This window comes from Macrosteles quadrilineatus, unplaced genomic scaffold (genome assembly GCF_028750875.1).
Source record: "Macrosteles quadrilineatus isolate MER2022 unplaced genomic scaffold, UCM_ALF_1.0 Scaffold_1__1_contigs__length_201487025, whole genome shotgun sequence".
NCBI classification, from domain to species: domain Eukaryota; kingdom Metazoa; phylum Arthropoda; class Insecta; order Hemiptera; family Cicadellidae; genus Macrosteles; species Macrosteles quadrilineatus.
Window position 1 is genome coordinate 118,436,301 of NW_026542594.1, and position 23,154 is coordinate 118,459,454.

At 35.3% G+C, this 23,154-nt stretch overlaps 1 protein-coding gene across 2 annotated transcripts in view; it reads left to right on the top strand.

Moving 5' to 3' along the window:
• Positions 1–18,292, top strand: part of LOC128982803 (uncharacterized) — a 33,373-nt gene extending 15,081 nt beyond the window's left edge. Inside the window, exons 6-9 of one of the 2 annotated variants that reach the window (XM_054401819.1) lie at positions 459–590; positions 2,780–2,982; positions 3,709–3,771; positions 18,078–18,292. In XM_054401819.1, the coding sequence (XP_054257794.1) occupies positions 459–590; positions 2,780–2,982; positions 3,709–3,771; positions 18,078–18,201 (522 nt within the window). In that variant the 3' untranslated portion in view covers positions 18,202–18,292. The remainder of the gene's footprint in view (positions 1–458; positions 591–2,779; positions 2,983–3,708; positions 3,772–18,077) is intronic. The other variant, XM_054401818.1, reaches the window with a different exon arrangement.
• Positions 18,293–23,154: the final 4,862 nt, after the last annotated feature.

Below are 23,154 nucleotides of genomic sequence, written 5' to 3' on the forward strand. Positions count from 1 at the left end.
AATAATATAGTCTTATAACATAACTTACACTGTGTGTAATGAATGTATTTGTAGCTACAAGATGCATGTGTGTATGCCCTGAAGACAATTCAAGCCGGTTTCAGTTTACTCCGGGGCCACTTTAGTAAATGGGCAATTGGGGACTAGGGCCCAAGGGTGCAAGAGGTTTTAGGTTTGATGGGGGTGCAAGGAAGACAAAATTCCCCCACAAGGTATGTAGAGAGGGGCGCAAATATCTCGAGGGCCATAATCTCGAGTGGACATGCAAACTGCAGGCCTGGTTCACTCACCAAAAAACATGCAGACTGGTAAACACAACCTAAGCGTAATAACCTTTATTTAACTGGACTTAGTTCAATAAATTTTGTAAATAAAATGCAAGTGTTACACTTACTTCTATAGAGATGAGAAGCTGACATTCCTGATGATATGTTGATATATATACTCTTTGTTTGCAGTTGAAAATCCCAGCAGTGCCGCACAACACACCTATTATGACTCAAGCTCGTGAAACCTGTATTGCCAATCGCTCCTCCATATTTAATAGACCTACCTACAACACCTGTGAGGTTATAACCATCGGCAAACGGGTAATACATATTTTCTTATGTGTTAACAGCAGAAATGACACTTTAACACCTTCAAGAAAAATGGTGTACAAATATTTTACAGTAGCCTATGGTAAAAATTAGGGGTCTGCGGTGCACCGAAAAAGTCGGTACGGTACGGTACAAGCTTAATTACCGTCATCGGTTCGGTACAGCCTATTATAATAATAAAATACTTATAATTTACTATCCTAGTCAACGGTAGTTGGTTCTGAGCACATAAAAGTCTTATCAGATGTTTGTTTACGATCTTCATAATTTATTACGAGGGTTATGATGCAATAAAAACCCATTAGCAGTCCCAAATCCATTAACATTTTATCACGACAGTAATTGTTGTATTCAAGTACTTCCAAGAACTGTTGAGTTTTATCACTTTTATTCCTTTACGACTTTCCCCAATTCTATTTTATCATAAACATAATAGTTTTATGATGACTGTAAATTTTATCTCTAATTCAGTCAGTATTTTCGTGAATATTCAATTTGCCGCTGGCCATTGCCTAGTACCATAAAACTGTTTATGGCTTCATATTAAACTTGTAACTAATCTACAATCTTATTTTATAAGTTAAGATATTTGTTATGGATATTTTATCTTTCTATTGATGAAACCAGTAGTAGATGTTGTTTGCATTTTTTTTTCCTTATGCAAGCCTACGCCTCTCTCTTCCTCTTTTCAAATCCAAAATGCATAACTGGCTAGTAGCAAATCCGTTCTACTGAGTTAAGGACTTTTTAAACATAAAATTACAATGGAATCATTCATACTGTAGATTAGGAATTCTCAATCTTTGTTACCTATAGATATAACATAGGTACTTGTTGATTTTGTTTAATGTATTTTGACAATGCCTATTCCCGTGTACAATTTGGTCAATGGCAATAAACTTTCTTATTCTTATTCTACTCGGTCTTAAATTATGCCATTGCATGTTCTGTATCTTGTCTTATATTGTTGGATGTGGCTGTTAAGATTTGAATGTTTTTCGTTTCCTATATTTTTTTTATTGTGTTGAAGTTACTTTATGCAATCTAAATCTTATGAACTAGAATTGTGATAGTGATTTTGCTACCCTCATTGTAACCTACTAAATTTATATAGGCCATCCTAAATAATTAGGTCTAGGCCTGGGTCTTTTGACTCTTTGGAAGAGCTTTAAAATATACTAAGAAAATTGGATTGAGTGTGAGATAAACTTATGATTGATATGTGTGGATGTTAACTTTGTAAATGAAAAGACAATGAAAAGACTCTGTGGTAATCAAAATTTTAGTTTCAGAAAAAAAACTTTGCAAGAGATGTATCCATCTTATAATTAGTTTTCAAGCTGATAAAAAAGATGCTCTTTGCCATTTTACTTCATCATAGCATCCTGTTTTTCATTGTCATCTGTTGAATGTGAACAGCTGGCAACTACACCGTTTTCGTATTGAATGCTTTTATATGTTTTTAAAAGTTTAAAAAACAATTAAACTAGACATTGTGTTAGTTCGAAATAATTTACCAGTTGTGCGAAATTATCTTGTCAATTAATGCTTCAAACATGTTTATTCCTAAACATTCTTATCCTGATTTTAAAACCACTTTATCATTTCTATTCAAAGTATCTCAAAGTAAAATAGGAAATAGGTAAAGCCTATCTAACTATCTTAGCTGTGATTTTTCATGACATGAGTAAAAGGTTTTAATAATGTGTGCTACAGTAATTGTTGTTAGTTAAACCATGAATGTAGGATACTATCCATTATCATAGTAATGTCAATGTATTAAAATTAAAAATAATGGTTTGAATACAGTTCTGAGAAGAAAACCGCAAAAATACGGGTAGCCGCGTACCGTACCGATTTTGTACCGAGAACCGAGGTACAAAATATTGTACCGTACCGACCTAAAATTTTCTGAACCGCAGACCCCTAGTAAAAATATATCAACACTGTATTTTTCTGATTTACTGCATGGATTATCAATACTAACACACAGTACACAGATTTTGTAGGAGACCTTAAGATAAAAAATGCTGTGCATTGAATAAAATAATAAAAGTGAACATAACTCCAAAACAAAGAATGTACTTTGTAAAAAGTTGCTACAATGCAGATATTTAAAATCCAAATAGTTCAACTGTTTGGCAACTTGAGCCAGGTAATAACCCATTATGATGTGACAGGGTCGAGGACGCCCCCGTCTTTCAGCACCAGTAATGGGTGTTGGCACAGAACACAGCCAGGTGAACCAGAGGTCCAAGTCTAGCCAACGAGGCAGAGGCTATAGGAATGAGTGGGAACAAGAGGAGGAAGAACATGACCAAGAGATGTCTGCGTACGAGATGTTACGGCAGAAGAACATTGAAGAGAACCTCAGGAAGTTGAGGTAAGCTCCTAGGAGAGGTTTAAAGTAAGGCCTCCACAGCAGATTCAAGAGCTTAGTGGTACCAGAGGTTGGGAGCAACTAAAAACACCATAGTTGAAGCAAAACTGGAGACTATATTTACTTATTATTAAATGTTGTGTACGGATATTTGATAGGTTTTTTGAATAGTTGAACAATTATTTTAGTAACCAAGCCCAGCCCCTATTCCTTAAACCTGATTTCCTAAAACTTTATTATGAAATAAAATGAAAAATGAGGAAATGTTGAAGCCCAACCAAATCTTGTGAGCTTTGAGTGAGCAAATGTTTCTGGGTTTGTTAATTTAAAAAAGTATCTCACAAATTTTCTCATACATGTATTCCAGTGTAAACATTCCTTGGCATTAAATATTTCAAAGTATACCACAATGATACAGATACCGTAAATTGGATTCTCACTAAACCAAAAAATCACTAAATCGAAACATCCCTGGTTATGTAAACAGCCACAGACACAAACAAGTATAAAACAAGACATCGCCTTTTTATGAAATCCCAGCAACATCAAATCAATACTGCAAAATGGGTCTCTAGATTTCAAGTTTGAAAAAACTTTACAGGTAAGGGATAAAGAAAACATTATGATGACATGACAAAATAATTACATAGTCAAACCATTTCTTTGTTTATTTAAGCACTGTAAGTATGGCAACAAGTATCATACGGTATATTTTTTTGAATGTTACAGAGAGATATTCAGTGAGCAAGGTCTACATTTTGAAAAGAAGACATCTGAAACTCCTAAGAAAAGGTATTTATCAATCTAGCTGTTACCCACAATCTTCACCCCATTTGACTTCATAAATATTAATAAAACTATTGATTGGTTAAGTTAAGCTAAAATAAACAAAACAGAATACAGTAATACCATAAACTAAACAACACACAAGTAGACTTCTCATCCCATTGTAAATTTCGAAGCTCGTTTTTCATGTCTAGTTCATGTACACCACACTGGGCGCTAGTGTCGACAAAATTTTGTTTCTATTATTTTAGGGTTAATTTCTTGATTTGTGCTTTACTGTTTGGTTAAATAACTAGGGGACAATATATTGTTTATGATTAGGTTGTATTATTTGGTTAAACGAGGTTTTAAATGACTGTATTAACGGGAAACAAATTGTAAACAAAACACGACCTCTACATAAACCGTACAGAACTAACAATAAAATTGTCTTCATCTGTTCCATTAGGATGAGAAATCTACTTACGGGAGTATGTTTTATCTATGGTAATACAAACAAATAATCACACCTGATTTTAATAAGGTAATAAATTGAAAGAATAACAAACTAATAAGTACAGCTGAGGTATTTTTAACATTAGGTATATGGAAAGTTCCCTCTAGAAAGGAATTGCGACCTGAAGGGCAATTTATGAAATAGTATATAGTTTTGTGCAAGGTTTCTCGTCATGACAAACATTTTAAGTATATGGTTTATGGGGGTGTGACTTGTAGTTTTCTCAAAAGTCCATGGGTACTTTAGGATTTATTTTATATATGGATACCTTTGCCGCAGCAAATCTGCAGACTAAGTGAATTTCCTTTCGCCTGATTTTATTTTCAGTTAAATCCATTTAAAAAAATTGTTTAACGAGTACCTAGGTTTGCTGCTTCAGGGAGGCTAATAAAGGGTGTTTTTAGTAAAATATTAATAGCTTAGTATAAAATTTAAAAAATTTGCAAAGTTTGATCAAAATAAAAATTAAGTACATCAATACAACAGGACAGCCTAAGTATAATAACTAAGGCCATCCTTAGTGAAATAACAAATCAGTTACATGTACTATAATTCGGCCTCCTCTAGCATTGGTTAGCATAGCGCGCAGGTCGCTTTCTAAGTGGCCGAACTATATATGGGCAATTTTATTTTTTTCACCTGCAATAAATTATTCATTCTAATAATCAAAATACAAATGATAGCCAAAATAAATGGCATCAGCAATCTATATACTAATTGGAAACTGTTTTTCTTTGTCACAGCTATTTTGAGAGAACGGCTGGGTGTAGAAACTTGGTAGGGGTCTCTAAAGAAAGGTCTTGGTCTGTAGATGAGCCATCAAAAGAGAAACGTGGTAAATTCCCTTGGGGCTCTGCCCCAGTGGCCTTTAAATTCCCATCCAATGTTATTCTTATGGAGGAAATACGGGGTTTTGTCACAGCTAATTACAGAGAACGGCTGGGCGTAGAAACTCGGTAGGGGTCTCTAAAGAAAGGTCTTAGTCTGTAGATGAGCCATCAAAAGAGAAACAAGGTAAATTCCCTTGGGGATCTGCCCCAGAGGCCTTTAAAGTTCCCTCTTCAGATTTGCTTACATTACGACCATATGCATACATTTACACTACTTTTGAATGAAACAGCTGTTAATATTTAAATTGTGATTTACTAAATTTGTGTCAAAATGAAGTATTTGCAATAGTTTTTTTTCTGATTTTAAAATCAATTTTCTTCTGAATCGTGCCATGTTTTGCAATATAATAATCTATTAACAAATCAGTGGAAAATCCTAATATCACAGTAACTCTTAAAATTATTTCTTATGGAGTTAACTTATATCTATTGTATGGGTTGGTTTCTGCCTTTTTTACCACTTCTTGGAGATTGCACGTAGACGATATTCTTTGGCATATTGCATCTGTAGTAGACGATACTTGGTTGGTGTAGTTGTTAAAATTACAATGGAAAAAAGTGAGAAATACTGGACAATTTGATATACTAAAAATAAAACTGAATTAACACTGTGCTACATTTCTTGAGCAATAATTGAAAGAGCCGATTTGCAAACAATGGAAACAGGAAAGTCATAGAACACAACCAAGTACAGTAGAAGAAATAGAAATAACTAGGTGAAACCCGTCGAAATCGACGGTTACTTTCAAGGCTTAAGTTAATTCATCTAACTGCGATAAATTGGGTGAAATATACATTTTGAGCATTTAGCATTGTTTAAATAGGAATAAGTGTAAAAAAATAATGATATTAATTGCGTTAGTTGCCAAATTTGGTTGATCATTCAATGATCAAAATATTTCCTATACTGTACGTCACTACATACTACATACTGTTGTTATATGGTATCTCTTCCTTTGGAAGAACCTTTAAATAGTATTAAAATCCTATCGGTGGATCTTTTGTTGTTTAAACACTTCCGTGATTCAGGGGCGTCGCCTTGGGGGGGGTAGGGGGGGTAGCCTCCCCCCCCTAGAATCTGGGAAAGAGAAAAGTTGGGAATTTCCTTGCCACGAGTTGGGACAGTTGGGAAGTCAGATACAAGAAAAATATATTTTTAAACTAAACAAAATTTAAATATTTCCGAAAATCCATCAAAGATAAAAATTGCTTTGACTTGGACAAATAAACTTGAAGCTTCTTTGATTTCATTTAACTTTGATTAAACAAGGCTAAACAATGGCTAAACACGCCTTATTTTAAGAAATCAATAATCAATTAGCGGTATAGCTTGTTGGAATTTCGTTTACGAGAAATTTTGTTCCTTATTGGACGTATGTGGGCTACCTTGATCCTGTCCTGTGTGGATGATTCTGAATGATTCGTCTGCGAGACTGCGAGTTTGAATTTTGAAAGTGCAAGCAATGTAGCTCTTCTGTTCAATTATGTTGTTTGTTAGTGTTTACAAGAAATTCAAAAATATTTTTTCCGTCAGTCACATGAAATATATTTTATACCTTTTTTTGTGGTATTTGGAGCAGGCTAACTGACCGAAGTACTTGCTAATAAGCAGATTAAAATAACAGATAGGATAGGTTTTGTGTATCGGTATTACCTCTAAAACTCTTATTTTTTAATAACCTAAATGAAATATGTATTCTCTGAATATTAAAAAAAATCTACACAAGTTATTTATCATTCCTAATTAAGGATTTACAAATGAATCAACTAATCACTCTGAAACAGATCTACGTGGACAAAACATAACCTAAAATTTGATGTTTGACTTTCACTCTAAGTTTGATTTTTGTCTATGCTTGACTATCTCCAGGCTTACTTGTTAATATAGGAAACGTTCAGAGTCGTAGAATGTTATGAACGTGCAATCTTCCTTGTTACTTTGCTCATGTTGTATTTAGAGCAACAAAACTGGCTTTTTTAATTCAATCGGAGAAGAAAGTGGTCTTAGCCCTTTCAAGAATTTTATGGGAATAATGACAGCCTCACAATGTGTGCAAAGACAATTTAAATCTAAAAAAGAGATTAGAGTAATCAGAAATGTATTCTTTTTATGCACAGCAAGGAAAGATTGTACAACCATAAACGATATAAGACAATTGTTAACCTGATAATGAGAAAAGGAAAACGACCAGTAAAAGTGTGTAAATTGTTTATATAACGTGATTTAAGTACCATTATACAAACATAACGGTGATACTGGATGAGAAATATATGCCTATTTATATCATGTATTTACACTATTATGATCAATGATATGTTTTAATTTTTAGTGCACTTAATAAAAACTAATAACACAATTTGTTTTATATTTTTTTAACAAATAATTATATTTCATACAACAAAATGTCCTTTCTAAATTAACTATAGCAAACTTAACGTGATATTTAATGGCAAACACGTTCATTTATTACTAATTTGCTTCTATGTAAGGGTTTAGTTTTCATCGGTCATTTAGAATCAAACTGTCAATTCGTGGAATTAGTAAAACTGTTGCATCTGGCCCGTAATATCCAAAGAATCTTTTTCTTCCCAGGCACAAAACTCTTTTCATAGTAGCAATTTTGCAATCATTATTAAATACATATCTTGTTTGCAGTAAATAATCCTCTTAAAACGAATAAATTGTTTTATTTAATTTCATGTGAGCTTTTAAATGATTGTATTTTACGATAATCCTCTCTGTTCAAAATGTAAAGCTTCCTAAGGTTATGTTGCAACCTAGTACGATATCAAAGCAAACGCTTAAAGCTTTGCCAAGCACTACCCTGATACCACAACTACAGTTTAACGCGGAGCTGTTAATCCGTGCGATAATATTCTTCCCCCTACAATAAAAATATTGATATTGTCATAAACTAACGTGAACTATAATTAAGAAATGGTGAATATTTCTTTTCCTACAGTTACCTAACAATGTACATGTTCTCTCACTGATTTGAGAAAGCAAAGTGGCCAATTCGCTCACCAGTGAGACAATGTTAACATTGTCTCACTCTAATTACTTTGTCTCACTCCAGATTTGCAACGTGAAGTCACGAAATAGTGAGCGCGTAACATGCAGACAAGGTCGTATGCGCGCGAAATACGTTGGCAGCACTGGCTGTAAATCAGCTGGTAAGCTGTTGTAATGTTGTATCATTAAATGTCATATTAAAAAGTTAAATACCTGTAGTACTTGTCCGTGATCCTGTTTTAGGTCAGCGACCCAGGTTTCGAACCTAAAGGTTCATTTTCAAGCTGATACCATGGTTAAACTCCTTCTAAACACATAAATCCTCTTCATAACTGTGAAGAGTCGTTGAAGACACGAACACGAACACGAAAACACAAACATTTAACAAAATTGGCCAATTAAATAATACTGGTACGGTAGCGTGCGTGGTGTAGCCGGCAAAAGATGAGTCATGACTGGGCACGCGTACGCGTCGATGTCGGAGCGTGACGTATGTGCCCCCTCCCACTCCCGTTGTCGTCAGATCCTCGCATCACATTGACACTGCCATCTATCATATCTATTGCTGTATTGTAGATTAAATTTGACTCAAAGGATAATTTTTCATTGAGCAAATGGGTAGGACTGTTTTTAGATGATCGGTATATTTCGAACTCTTCGATGGTGTTCATATGTTTGCCTTTTCTGCAATAATGCAATATGTCCAGATTGGTATTAATGTCGGTGTAATTATGGTTTGTGTCTATCAAATGATTTGCGAAGGCAGATTTAGTAGATTTTTTAGGCAGGTGTTCTTTAAATCTTTGTGTAAACGAGCGAGCTGTTTGTCCAATGTAGTAACTGGGACAGTCATTGCATTTAATTTTGTAAATTCCTGTCTGATCAAAATTAGCAGTGTTTTGTACAATTCGTGGTTTTAGGAGATGAGATAGTTTATTTGACGTTTTAAATGACATTTTAAAATTGTTTTTGGTCATTTCAGATTTAAGGCTATTGTTCAAAACTGTGCCATACTCAGTGGAAACGTATTTCTGCTTCTCTTTTAACAACTTAGGCCTATTTCCATTTTTATGTTTAGTTACTATCTTGTCTATGATGGAGCTTTTATATCCATTAGATACTGCTATGTGTTTTATGATGTTAAGTTCCTCGTTATAACTATCTTGATTAAGAGGTAGAGAAATAAGTCGATGAACAAAGCTATTATATGCAGCCATTTTTTGACTGTACGGATGATGGGATGAAGAATGTATTGTTTGGTCCGTTGTGGTTGGTTTCCTGTAAATATTGAAAGTGAAATTGTTGGGATGTTTTGTTATTGTTACGTCCAGGAAATTTAGCTTGTTGTTGTTCTCTTCCTCTAAGGTAAACTTTAAATTCTTATGGATGGAATTAAGATATGAGTTGAGGATATTGAGCTGTCTTATGTTACCATTGAAGAGAAGGAACGTGTCATCAACGTAGCGGCAGTAGAATATTATCTTATCTTTCTGGCGGTTCTTATCAGACCATAGGTGTTCTACTTCGATTTTGTTTAAAAATAGCTCAGTTAGTACACTGGACAAAGGTGATCCCATGGCCATGCCTTCATTCTGGATGTAATATTCATTATCAAACATGAAATAGTTCTGTTTTAATACTGCTTCGGTTAAAATTAACAATTCATCTTTAGCGTGATCTGATAATGTGGAGTTTTTATCAAGATTATTCCTTAGAATATTTATTGTTTCGTTGATTGGAACATTAGTGAACAGGTTAACGATGTCAAAGGAGGCCATATTGTATCGTGGGTTGTAATTGATTTTTGACAACTTGTCGACTAACTCTATAGTGTTTTTGATGGAATGGCTATTCTCTAACTTAGTTTCTCTACGAATGATTTTGTCGAGAGTCTTAGCTATTTTAGCCATCATCCGTACAGTCAAAAAATGGCTGCATATAATAGCTTTGTTCATCGACTTATTTCTCTACCTCTTAATCAAGATAGTTATAACGAGGAACTTAACATCATAAAACACATAGCAGTATCTAATGGATATAAAAGCTCCATCATAGACAAGATAGTAACTAAACATAAAAATGGAAATAGGCCTAAGTTGTTAAAAGAGAAGCAGAAATACGTTTCCACTGAGTATGGCACAGTTTTGAACAATAGCCTTAAATCTGAAATGACCAAAAACAATTTTAAAATGTCATTTAAAACGTCAAATAAACTATCTCATCTCCTAAAACCACGAATTGTACAAAACACTGCTAATTTTGATCAGACAGGAATTTACAAAATTAAATGCAATGACTGTCCCAGTTACTACATTGGACAAACAGCTCGCTCGTTTACACAAAGATTTAAAGAACACCTGCCTAAAAAATCTACTAAATCTGCCTTCGCAAATCATTTGATAGACACAAACCATAATTACACCGACATTAATACCAATCTGGACATATTGCATTATTGCAGAAAAGGCAAACATATGAACACCATCGAAGAGTTCGAAATATACCGATCATCTAAAAACAGTCCTACCCATTTGCTCAATGAAAAATTATCCTTTGAGTCAAATTTAATCTACAATACAGCAATAGATATGATAGATGGCAGTGTCAATGTGATGCGAGGATCTGACGACAACGGGAGTGGGAGGGGGCACATACGTCACGCTCCGACATCGACGCGTACGCGTGCCCAGTCATGACTCATCTTTTGCCGGCTACACCACGCACGCTACCGTACCAGTATTATTTAATTGGCCAATTTTGTTAAATGTTTGTGTTTTCGTGTTCGTGTTCGTGTCTTCAACGACTCTTCACAGTTATGAAGAGGATTTATGTGTTTAGAAGGAGTTTAACCATGGTATCAGCTTGAAAATGAACCTTTAGGTTCGAAACCTGGGTCGCTGACCTAAAACAGGATCACGGACAAGTACTACAGGTATTTAACCTTTTATTAGTAAATTACGTGATTCAGAGGCTAAACATGTTGTCATATTAAAAGTTCACTTCTGTGTAAAAATATGTTACGTTTCTTTACCAATTTATTTGTTTTATGGTAACCGTAGGAAAAATATAATGTGCAACTCGAGTGCAAAGTGCTATTGCCTCACTCGAGATACCATTCCTCACTCGCCTACGGCTCGTGAGTAAGTATTTCTCTCGAGTGAGTCAATTGCTCACTTTGCTCACTAGTTGCACAAATAACTATTTTATAAAACAGAAATGCAATTTTAAAGCTAGGCAAAAAGGGAGAGCTAATTCAATAGCCAAAATAAAAACACATTGTTTAATATATTTTCGTATAACTTTCTAGTCCAAAAGTCAGTAAAGTGTAAATGAAGTTTGATTTACAAACCTTATAAGGGCACTCCCTTATAAGGTTGTTATAAGGTTGTTGTTGTTAGACATAGCCCACTGGCTATGTCTAACAATCTGACATAAAATCGTAGAATTTTAACGTGATAGTAGATATCTTGGTGTTTTTAATATTATGTCTATCAGCCTAATTGTAATTTATACGTATAATATAATATTAATGGGTCATTTAAATGCATGAAAATCCCCATGTATTGTTATTGTAAGCATTTTCAGAGGATAGACTAAACATTATCACTAGTTTGTACTTTGATTAGTATATTTTTAAATTGAAAGATTACATGTAAAAAGAGGTTTACAGGACCCCAGGTTGAAAACAGATTTCAAAATTAAGTTTCTAACAATTGGGACATTCTTTAAATTATTCATTTATATTGGTAAGGCTAGGGCCACACTTGGCGACTTTGTCGCGGCGACTTAATTTCACGCGATTTTGTCGCGACGACAAAGTCGCTGAGGGTGGCCACAATAGGCGACAATTTCAACCTTCAAGTTCACTTTTTTACCATACCAGTAAATAGGGGTTCGAGATGTTGTATTGTATTATCAAAATCGTGTCATTAAATTTTGGAAATAAATAGACCTAAGGATCTATTTTTGATTCTAGTTCTAGTTTGATGGAGATGAAGGTTAACATTTTTATTGTATGTATAAGTTTATTATCAACCAAGTTGAACGTTTTTATTTTATACGAGTCTTATTTTAGGTTTATTCTTTTCTATAGACTAGAATAATATTATTCACAACACTGATATTAATATTTCATCATTACAAACTTGTTTAGGCCTACCCTAGTTGTAAGTTTTATGAAAGTTAAAATGTTGATCTTAACTTCTAAAAGTATTTTAATTTCATTATTTTTTCATACAATATTTTTTCTATACTAATTTGTACTCTGAGGCTTATTTTATATCCCTAAAATTTTACACTGCTACGTCTGCTACCACAATGGTTTGCAAAGTTTTTTGGATTTGAAACATTACTTGTTCAAGTTTTTTGAAGTCATAAAATTTCATTATGAATTGGTAGAAGTTTTAGAAATTGAGTAATTTTGTATATATGTAAAACTAGCTATGTTTTGTTAATGCAAGTTTATAAATACTGAATTGAATGTTACTGCAGTGTAGTATACTAATTTGTAGATTTTTAAAAATAGTACAGAAATTGATTTCTAAAAAGAAAAATAGTTGGGAAATCTATGTTATGCAGTTGGGAAATTTGAGGCTTCTCCCCCCCCCTGGAATTTAACCAAGCAACGCCACTGCCGTGATTTCATCAGTGTAATATGATTTTATTTGAAAAGAAAATATGTTTTGGGAAGACATATTCTAACTTCAAAGGGAGGCATATCCGTTACAGTGTAAGTTTGATTTTTCCTTCGTCACGTCGCGTCAGTTCATATCGCACTTCTGTGCCAAAGAACGAACCCTCTAGCATAGTTTGAGAAATTGATTGTGGTGTTACTGTTAAAGCTGGAATTCCTTGACATGGGGGATGTTAGTTAGTTGTCTCAGCCTTATCAATAACATAAAGTTGTCAATATAATCTCTCTACGGAATATTAGGTGTAGTGGAATACTTTAAGTAAAGTTGTCTTTTATTATTGAACTGTTAGGAACCTCCTAGTTCATATGGTCTTGGCGGCTTCATTGGCAACAAATAATGCAAATGACATAGCAATGGGACATTTCCAAAAAGCAAAAATACTGTAAATTGGCTGTTATGTATATATTGTCGTTTACATATTGTTAATCAACGTATCTTATAAAGGATTATGTGATCTAGTTTAAAAGGAAAATGAGCTTTCTGTTCTGATAGTAGCTACTTAAATATCATTTTCTCTTTGCACCATATTTTACAGCCAAAATGTCGTGTTATTTTCAATAATGTTACCAACCCAGTGCGGCAAAGTCCGTAATATAGGCCAGGTGCAAATGATTTGTCAAGATGGGTACCATTTTAGGCAAGGTTTCTATGTTTAGATTTTATTAGACACGATAAGAGCAGATATTTCTGCATAAATATTTGATATGTGTAGAATAATATGATAAAACTAGCTAACCCGGCGAACTTCGTATCGCCTAAGTTATAGGTTTCCCCTAAGACAGACCGATGGAAAGAAAGTACCGTTACGTTTAATTTTCAAGATGATCTCGTTCGCATCGCTCAATCACGTCCTGGTTGAAGTTCGTTCGCTACGCTCACTCACCTTTGGGTTGGAGCTCGTTCGCTACGCTCACTCACCTTTAGGTTGGAGCTCGTTCGCTGCGCTCACTTGCCTTCAGGTTAGCTCGTTCGCTACGCTAACTCGCCTCCAGGTAGAAGTTCGTTCGCTACGCTCACTCACCTTTGGGTTGGAGCTCGTTCGCTACGCTCACTCACCTTTAGGTTGGAGCTCGTTCGCTGCGCTCACTTGCCTTCAGGTTAGCTCGTTCGCTACGCTAACTCGCCTCCAGGTTGAAGTTCGTTCGCTACGCTCACTCACCTTTTGGTTGCAAATTAGCTGTTGTCATAAATGTAAAAGAAATAATAGTGCTGCACCCTGTTGGTAATCCTTGTAACTTTAATGCTATTGAACATCATAGAACAGAACCAACTTGTTTAATTGAAACAGCTGTTAAGATTCATTAATTCCATTTCTCATAAGGTTAACATGGGAAACTCCAGAGCCACTGGGGCGGAGCCCTTTTAAGAATTTCGAAACGGGAAATAGTTTACGTCCGATTCGCATACCTACAGAATTTACACACCAAATTTCATAACGATCGGTGAAGTCGTTCCGGAGGAGTTTGCAGACAAACACTGTGACACGAGAATTTTATATATTAGATGTAGGCAAAAGTGGTGAAAAAGTCAGACACCAACCCGTACAATAGATATTTTTAAGATAGTTCAAAAAGACATACTTTAAGAATAAGAATTGCTGTGATGAAAGGATTTTCCACTGATTTCGTAATGGAACGTTATATTGCAAAACATGACATGATAAAGAAGAAAATGAATTTTAAAATCAGAAAGTAACATTGCAAGTACTGATTTGGTAGAATTCAGTAACTCCCAATAAATATGTGTTGTTTTAAATACAATTTAAAAATGAACAGCTGTTTCAAAGTATTAATTACATGGCCAAAATGTAAACAACTTTGTGGAGGGATCTTTAAAGGCTTCTGGGGCAGAGTCCTAAGGGATTTTGCTTAGTTTTTCTTTTGATAACTCATCTACAGACCAAGACCTTTCTTTGGACACCTCTACCAAGTTTCTACGCCCAGCTGTTCTCTCAAATAAGTGGGGATAAATTTTCCAATAAATATTTAGATCCCCCCACGTTAATCTTATGGGAGAAACTCCAACTTTGATGGCCTGTGGGGCAAAGCCCGAGGATTTTTATTACGGGAATTGGTGAAAGGGGGCGTCTACACAAAAAATACTTTATTTTGACACTTCGTTTGTAAAAATCCGTCAATTATTAACGGAGGAGTAGTGTTTTGTAGAAATTGCCTTCACGTATTATATATAAGGATGTTTTTTTTTTCATTTATAATCGTTATTATAGACCTAATGCGGCTATGAGTGGGGAAAATTTGTAGAAAACACCAAAAAACAAGGTCAGCTTTTGAAAAAAGATAAGATATTTACAAATAATTTTGATTATATCTAACTGCTGTGTACATCTTGGGTATTTCCACAATCTTTGAGTCGACTCTTATAAAGTCATCGGAAATTATGTTTTAACTGTAATGCTTCGCAATTGCTCGAATTCGAGCAACAGGTACACTAGTCTATATATTAATTTGAAACCGTTTGCCTTTGTCATAGCTATTTTGAGAGAACGGCTGGGTGTATAAAGAACCTCGGTAGAGCAGGTGTCTAAAGAAAGGTCTTGGTCTCTAGATGAGCCATTAAAAGAGAAACATGGTGATTTCCCTTGGGGCTCTGCCCCAGTGGCCTTTAAATTCCTATCCCATGTTATTCTTATGGAGGAAAACGGGGTTTTTGTCATAGCTAATTTGAGAGAACGGCTGGGCGTAGAAACTTGGTAGGGGTATCTAAAGAAAGGTCTTGGTCTGTAGATGAGCCATCAAAAGAGGAACGAGGGAAATTCCCTTGGGGCTCTGCCCCAGAAGCCTTTAAAGTTGCCTCTTCAGATTTGTCTACATTACGACCATATGCATAATTCTACACTACTTTTTAATGAAACAGCTGTTAATATATAAATTGTGATTTATTGAATTTGGCAAAATGAAGTACAGTAGCCTATTTGCAATGGGTTTTTCTGATTTTAAATTGGATTTTCTTCTGCATCGTGTCATGTTTTGCAATAATGTTCTATTACCAAATCAGTGGAAAATTCTAATATCACAGTAACTCTTAAAATTATTTCTTTTGGAGTTAACTTATATCTATTGGATGGGTTGGTTTATGCCTTTTTTACCACTTCTTGGGGATTGTACGTAGGTGATATTCGTTGGCATATTGCATCTGTAGAGGAAACTTGGGTTGGTGTAATTATTACAATGTAAAAGAGCGAGAAATCCTGGACAATTTGATATAGGCTAAAAATAAAACCGAATTAACACTGTTCTACATTTCTTGAGCAATCATTGAAATAATCGATTTGCAAACAATGGAAACATAGAAAAAGTCATAGAACACAACCAAGTAGAATAAATAGAAATAATTTTTTCTTAAATTTATAATCGTTGTCATAGACAACCTAATGCGGCTATGAGAGGGAAAAATTTGTAGAAAACACTAAAAAAACAGGATAAGCTTTTTGAAAAAAGATAAGATAAAAACAAAAGATTTTGATTATATCTAACTGTTGTGTAGATCGTGAGTGAGTATTTCCATAATCTTTGAGTCGCCTGTAATGCTTCGCAATTGCTCGAATTCGAGCAACAGGTACACTAGTCAGCAAGTATTTTGATACATACTTTCTCCCATTAGCTTGTCAACAACCTTTATCATGGGTAAGCGATGAGAGTAACTATGATATTTAATAGGTAAAATCACAAAAGTTTCATTAACTTTTGAACAGTAATTTTAACAGGAATGAAGGGATGGACTATTTTTTTAGAATTATAAGGACAATAACAGAAGAATTTCAATCAAATTTTTTTTTTCAAAAATCCATTTTTTTTTAATGGGTTTTTATGGGAAAATAACATAAGTTACAATAACTTTTGAACCATTATTTTACAGTTGTGGGGGGTTGCACCATGTTGTTTGGAATATAAGGATTATCACAACTAATTTCAATCCAAACCGGTTTCTTTCGAAAATATGATTTTCTCTTCTTTTTTGGGGGTTTTTTAATGGGAAAATAAAATAATTTACAGTAACTTTTGAACTGTAATTTTCACAGAAGGGAGTTCTACCATTTTGTTCAGAATTTAAATATCTAAAAAACATACTTTTTTTCAAAATCGTTCTGGCAATTTTCGAAAAAAAAAATTTCCGTTATTTTATGAAAAAACAACATTAAAAATCAAAATTTTGAAAAAATACCTGGAGATACTATGGATTAGTACCTACATGCAAAATTTAATCAAAATCAGACTACAGGTGTTGTGGTCTGTAGCAGCTCTGTACACATCCAGACACACAGACACATACACACATAGACATCACTTGAAAACCACTTTTTTGGGTTCAGGGGGATCCAAAATGGATATATACAAAACGCAACTCAAAAATTTTGACAAAAACAATACTTTCTCCATATAGCCTACTATGTATAAGGGGAGAAAGTAAAACAGCATCTTACAAGTTTACAATAATGTAATCTATCAGTCAAAATGTTGATATTATAGCATTTATCAAATCAATAGTTTTATCTGAGGACTGGCAAAACTGTTATATATTACATTGAAATCAGTCTCTATATTTGAACCAGTCTTTGTTTCTTCATTATTCAGTTTAACAATATAGTTTCGCTGGAGTGTTGCCTAGAGTTCAGATCTTAACACTAGGCCCTAACCATAAAATAAACCATAGAGGCGAGAACTACTCTCCTTACTGTGATTAAACATACTCCTAACAGTCGACAATGCTTCACCTCGGTTTTTATTCTATGGCTTCAGTTCCAATCCCAGTCCCAGTGACGAGGGATTGGACAGGGAGTCCCATTCCAGTCCGTTGTAATTGCCATCCAATCCACTCACTCACTCCAATCACTGATTTGCAAGAAATGTAATTTTCAATGGGTCATTTCACTGCCCAAACAAGCAACTCAAGTATTGCAATGTAAAAATGTCTAGTTAATTATTTTTAATTTTTAATAGGAAATGTAATATATAAATATATAAGATTAGGGTACATATTTTAAAGCCCGCACAATGAAATCCCCAAAATCCAATCCCCAGAATTTTACCTCTAAGTCCTTCAATTACCCGGATTCTGGGGAATTCCCCCGAATTGACAACCCTGTTCAACACTACACCAACATTGTGGGGAGAAAAAACCTGTGTTAAAATTGTACAATTTATCTGGTTATCTTGCTCCAGACGAAATTACTTTAATTGTGGACGTTGCTGATGTTTCAGGAAGAGTTACACAAGGAACCCTCTGCCTCCCCCTCGGCCCAAGTCTCAGAGAATGGTCCGACGTTCCTCTCTGCCTCTGGACTTCTGCGATCTTGACGAGAAACTGATAAGCGAATCACCTTAGTCATCCCACATTGTGTTGTAGTTTAGTTTAAAATAAATTTAGTAGATTTGTATCATCATAAATAATAAATAAATACTTTATAGTATGGGTTCTTAAATTCATGTTTGTAGTTTGTTTTACACACATGGTCTGTGCAATATTGTTGGTTTAAAAATTAATCTTGTGGTAAAAAAAAGTAAAAATACAAGAATACATTGAAAACGGCTTCTTCAGAGTTTTATTCCTAGCTGCCTCTATTGAGAATTTTAAAGAATGCACTTTAACAATTTGTTGGAAATTGTATTTTCTTTCAGAATATCATCTTCCACTTTGGTAGATTTCCTCACTATTTAAAAAGAATTTGCAAAAAAAGTTAAACAACCCCAAAATATATAAAGGTGAGAAATGACGGAAGCCTTCGGGTATATTAGATAAAATAAGTTCTCTTTCAAAATCTTGGTCTGATTTTGGAACACATTTTCTGTTTGCCAGGCACCTGTTAAAAAGGTATTTTCACAAATGATAAATGCTTGGGGAAATGATGGAACCTTGATGTGAGAGTCGATTACAATAACATTAATTCAATAAAACAAAAACAAATGTGTCCAGTACGGTCTACGAGAGTCTGCAGCTGAGCAAGGAGCCTATTAGAGATGGGAATTACCGTTACTTTTGAGAAACGCGTTACACCGTTCCATTACAACTTGGTAACAGGTTACAGTAACCTGTTAATTTTATAACCTGTTACCGGTCCGTTCCTCCCCCACCACACCGTGACATCCAGGTGGCATCGCAGCCCCAGGCGGGCATGTAACGAAATTCTCGCTGGGTGTTATTGCTCTACCCTGTTACTGGCCGTATGTTCGTTCTGGCTCGGCTGGGCTGTAACGTTATTATTCCATTCCAGCTTGGCGTTACTCTCTGCGGGTGGTTTATTCGTTCCAGTTTGGCCGTAATGTAACGAAATTCTCGCTGGGTGTTATTGCTCTACCATGTTATTGGCCGTGTTCGTTCGTTTCGGCCCGGATATACTGTAACTTAATTCTAGCATTGGTGTTACCTAGCTGGACGTTTCGTTCCAGTTTTTCCATAATTATTGTTGGTGTTAATATTGCCACACTATGTACAGTTCTCGTGTACGTTAAATTCCGGCTGGAATGGAACGTTTTCTCACATTTTATTATTTTAAAGACTTTTTGTTGCTTTCAGGACTTTGATCCTGACGGAACCGGTACAGGAGTCCAATTCATAAGCCAATGAGCGCAGCGTTACAAAAATAACAGGGTATTCTGAGTAACGTGTTATCGTGATAACAGGTTACAATTTATTAACAGTGTTATTTACCCTGTTACGTTAAATAACGCCCATCTCTAGAGCCTATTTACCACATGACTTCGAAGGAGACAATGAGGACAGTGTGGTGTTGCCAAATCTAATGATACCAGCGTATATTTTAATTAGTGTCGAAAAGTGAAAAGTGAAAAATGCATTCTCCCACTTCTCTCTGAAAAAAAGTGTCAAAAAGTAGTGAACGGATTTTTGCATCGTAAATGAACACTGAATAGAGTTCCATTCACTTTTTTCAGATAATTCATGGTTTAGTATATCCATAGTCAAGAGGGGCATGTAGAGTTATCTATTTTCATTCAGAAATTTGGTATATTTATAGTTTTACAACGTATTTGATTGTATTTATGTATTTGATTTGGATCAAGACCTGAGTTAACTTTCTTTTGTTCAATCAGTTTACAGCAGCAAACCATTTTACAATGTTGACTTAATTTAGTACAAGCATTCTTGTAATCAACAAGATGGCAGGTATACATTCATGCAACAAGCAGGTACATTGTAAAGCAATGTAAGTCCAGTGTGAGTTCCCTTTCAAGAAAAGTATAAAATAAAGTATATCAAGCAAGTCTAGAAACACCAACAGGAGATGTTGTCCACCGAGAGTACCATAGGTAAAACATTATCTCTTATTAGATTTCTCACCCTTATGGATCGGCTAAAGACAATATTATTTTTCGTTCCGTCCGGTGCACTGTATGGGTCATGTTTTGTTTACAATTTGTTTCTTGTTATTTCAGTAATTAAAAACCTTGTTTAACCAATAAAGCAATCAAATCATAAACAATACTCGGCCCCTAGGTGATTGACATAAACAATAGACTTTGGAGGTTGCAAAAAGACTGGCCGATCGACATAAGGAGTTATCATAAATCATGCTAATGGAATGATTTTTTGGTTGAGTTATAGATAAGCAATCATAGCAACGTCAACAACTTATAGCTGCTACCAAAGCAAGGCCCCACTAGAAAAAGACCATGCTGCAGCGTGGGCAGCACAACACTATGGCTCAGTGGTGTATATTTAGTAGAACTAAAAGTTTACCATTAAAATCTGACAAATAGCCAGCTTGTTTACCGGTACCTAAAATATATGGGATATTGCAGTGAATCTATCAACAAATCAACCCACTAGTGTGATGTCATGGATCCTGCAGCATGGCCTGTTTTTCTAGTGGGGCCTTGTACCAAAGCCACAAAAGAATAAACTAGGTGGCGTTCGCAGAGGCATCCACAAAATTGAGCGGTGTCATCAAGGGTTCATATTATATTGTTTTTGTCATACTGCAGTAAAAACGGTCACTTTTAATGCATGCGTTGCGGGGCATTTTTACTCTTAAGGGAGTAAAAATTGTTTTTAGCCTCTATGGAGTAAAAATCAGCTGTTATCAACTCAGTTGTAAGCCTAAATTTCTATTGTAAACGATTGCATGTATCAAAAATATGTATCGATTCGTGCTTCGTAATTATTTTAACCTACAGTCTACAGTCTCTTCCCATAGCATTTTAGCATTGTAGATACATTAATCCATTCCCACACTCAACACTGCTCACCGTTACTACTTTACTTCACCACCCACTACGTCGTGGACCTGTTTCCCTCTCTTCCCATAGCATTTTAGGATTGCAGATACATTAATGTAATTGCCAATTACAGTTCCCACACTCTGCACTGCCAGCCTTTACTTACTTTCTTCACCACTTCCTACGTCGTGGGGCCTGTTTCCTTCCCTTCTCATAGCATTTTAGGATTGAAGATACATTACTCTAACTGCCACAGACGGTTCTCACAATATGCTCATACTTTATTACTTCCTAAGCTACTTCCTACATCGTGGACTTGTTTTCATCACTTTCCATTGCATTTTAGTATTTTTGTTACATTAATCTAATTGCCACAAACATTGTCCAAACTCAGCACTACTAGCCTTTACTACTTCTTTCGCCACTTTCTATGTCGTGGGCATGCTTCCATCCCTTCTCATAGCATTTCAGCATTGCAGATACATTAATCTAACTGCTACAAACGGTTTCCAGTTCCCACACTCCACACTGCTCACCGTACTACTTCCTCCACTTCTTCGTAAGTCGCGGACCTGTTTCCCTCTCTTCCCATAGAATTTTAAGATTGTAGATACCTTAATCTAATCTGCATAAACAGTCTCCACACTCCGGACAGTTGGCCTTGACTACATCCTTCACCACGTCATACGTCTCGGACCTGTTTCCCTCCCTTCCCATAGCATTTTAGGATTGCAGATACCTTAATCTAATCTGCATTAACAGTTCCCACACTCCGGACTGCTCGCATTTACTACTTCCTTCACCACTTCCTACGTCACGGATCTGTTTCCCTCCCTTCCCATAGCATTTTAGGATTTCAGATATACCTTAATCTAATCGTCATAAAAAGTTCCCACACTCCAGACTGCTCGCCTTTATTTCTTCCTTCACCACTTCCTACGTCACGGACCTGTTTACCTCCCTTCACTTAGCGTTATTAGATTGCACATACCTTAATCTATTTTGGTCATAAACAGATCCCACACTCCGAACAACTCGCCTTTACAACTTCCTTCACCACTTCCTAAGTCACGGACCTGTTTTCCCCCCTTTCCATAGCATTTTAGGATTGCAGATCCCTTCATTTAATCGTCATAAACAGTTCCCACACTCTGGACAGCTCGCCTTGACTACTTCCTTCACCACTTCCTACGTCGCGGACCTGTTTTCCTCCCTTCCCATAGAATTTTAGGAATGCAGATACCTAAATCTAATCGTCATAAACAGTTTCCACAATCCAGACTGCTCACCTTTACTACTTCCTTCACCACTTCCTACGTCACGGACCTCAAGCTAGTGTCGTCATTTGATTATATTTATGATACATACCGTTTCTGATCTAATATTTGTGGAATAATGCTATCAGTTGTTTCTTTATCTACTGCATTCAAAAGTCAACAGCTGATCATATGTTTTTGTTTATGTGTCAAATACTGCTTCCATAAGGATTACATTGAAACTTTGAGACCCAGTGGGGCGGATTCCTGAGGGACTTTTTAACGCCCTATAGATGTTGGCACTCACCGATATGGTCTTTATCACCATTCAAAATTTGAAAACTATTGATTCAGCCGTTTAGGAGGAGTACTGCTTCCATAAGGATTACATTGAAACTTTGAGACCCAGTGGGGCGGATTTCTGGGGGACTTTTTAACGCCATATAGATGTTGGCACTCACCGATACGGTCTTTATCACCATTCAAAATTTGAAAACGATTGATTCAGCCGTTTAGGAGGAGTTTGCGTATTACGAAATGCACAAGAGTCGACGTATAAGAGCTTCGCTCGCTCCGCTCAATAATCTTGTCAAAGCGATTGTTTCAAGGTATGGCTTCAATTAGTTAAAATTTATACTTGGAGATTTTACTTGTTATTGCTAGCTAGTTTATATGTTTATACTTAACAACTACTTGTAATATAATCATTGATGTACTTGATTACGGAAACCCACTTCAGTGTTCTATAATCCATGATCTTTATAGTTGAGCCAGTACAAAAATATATGTACTTTTTGAAACTTACATATCTTATTATACCATATGTTGTTTACTAATAACCCAACCTA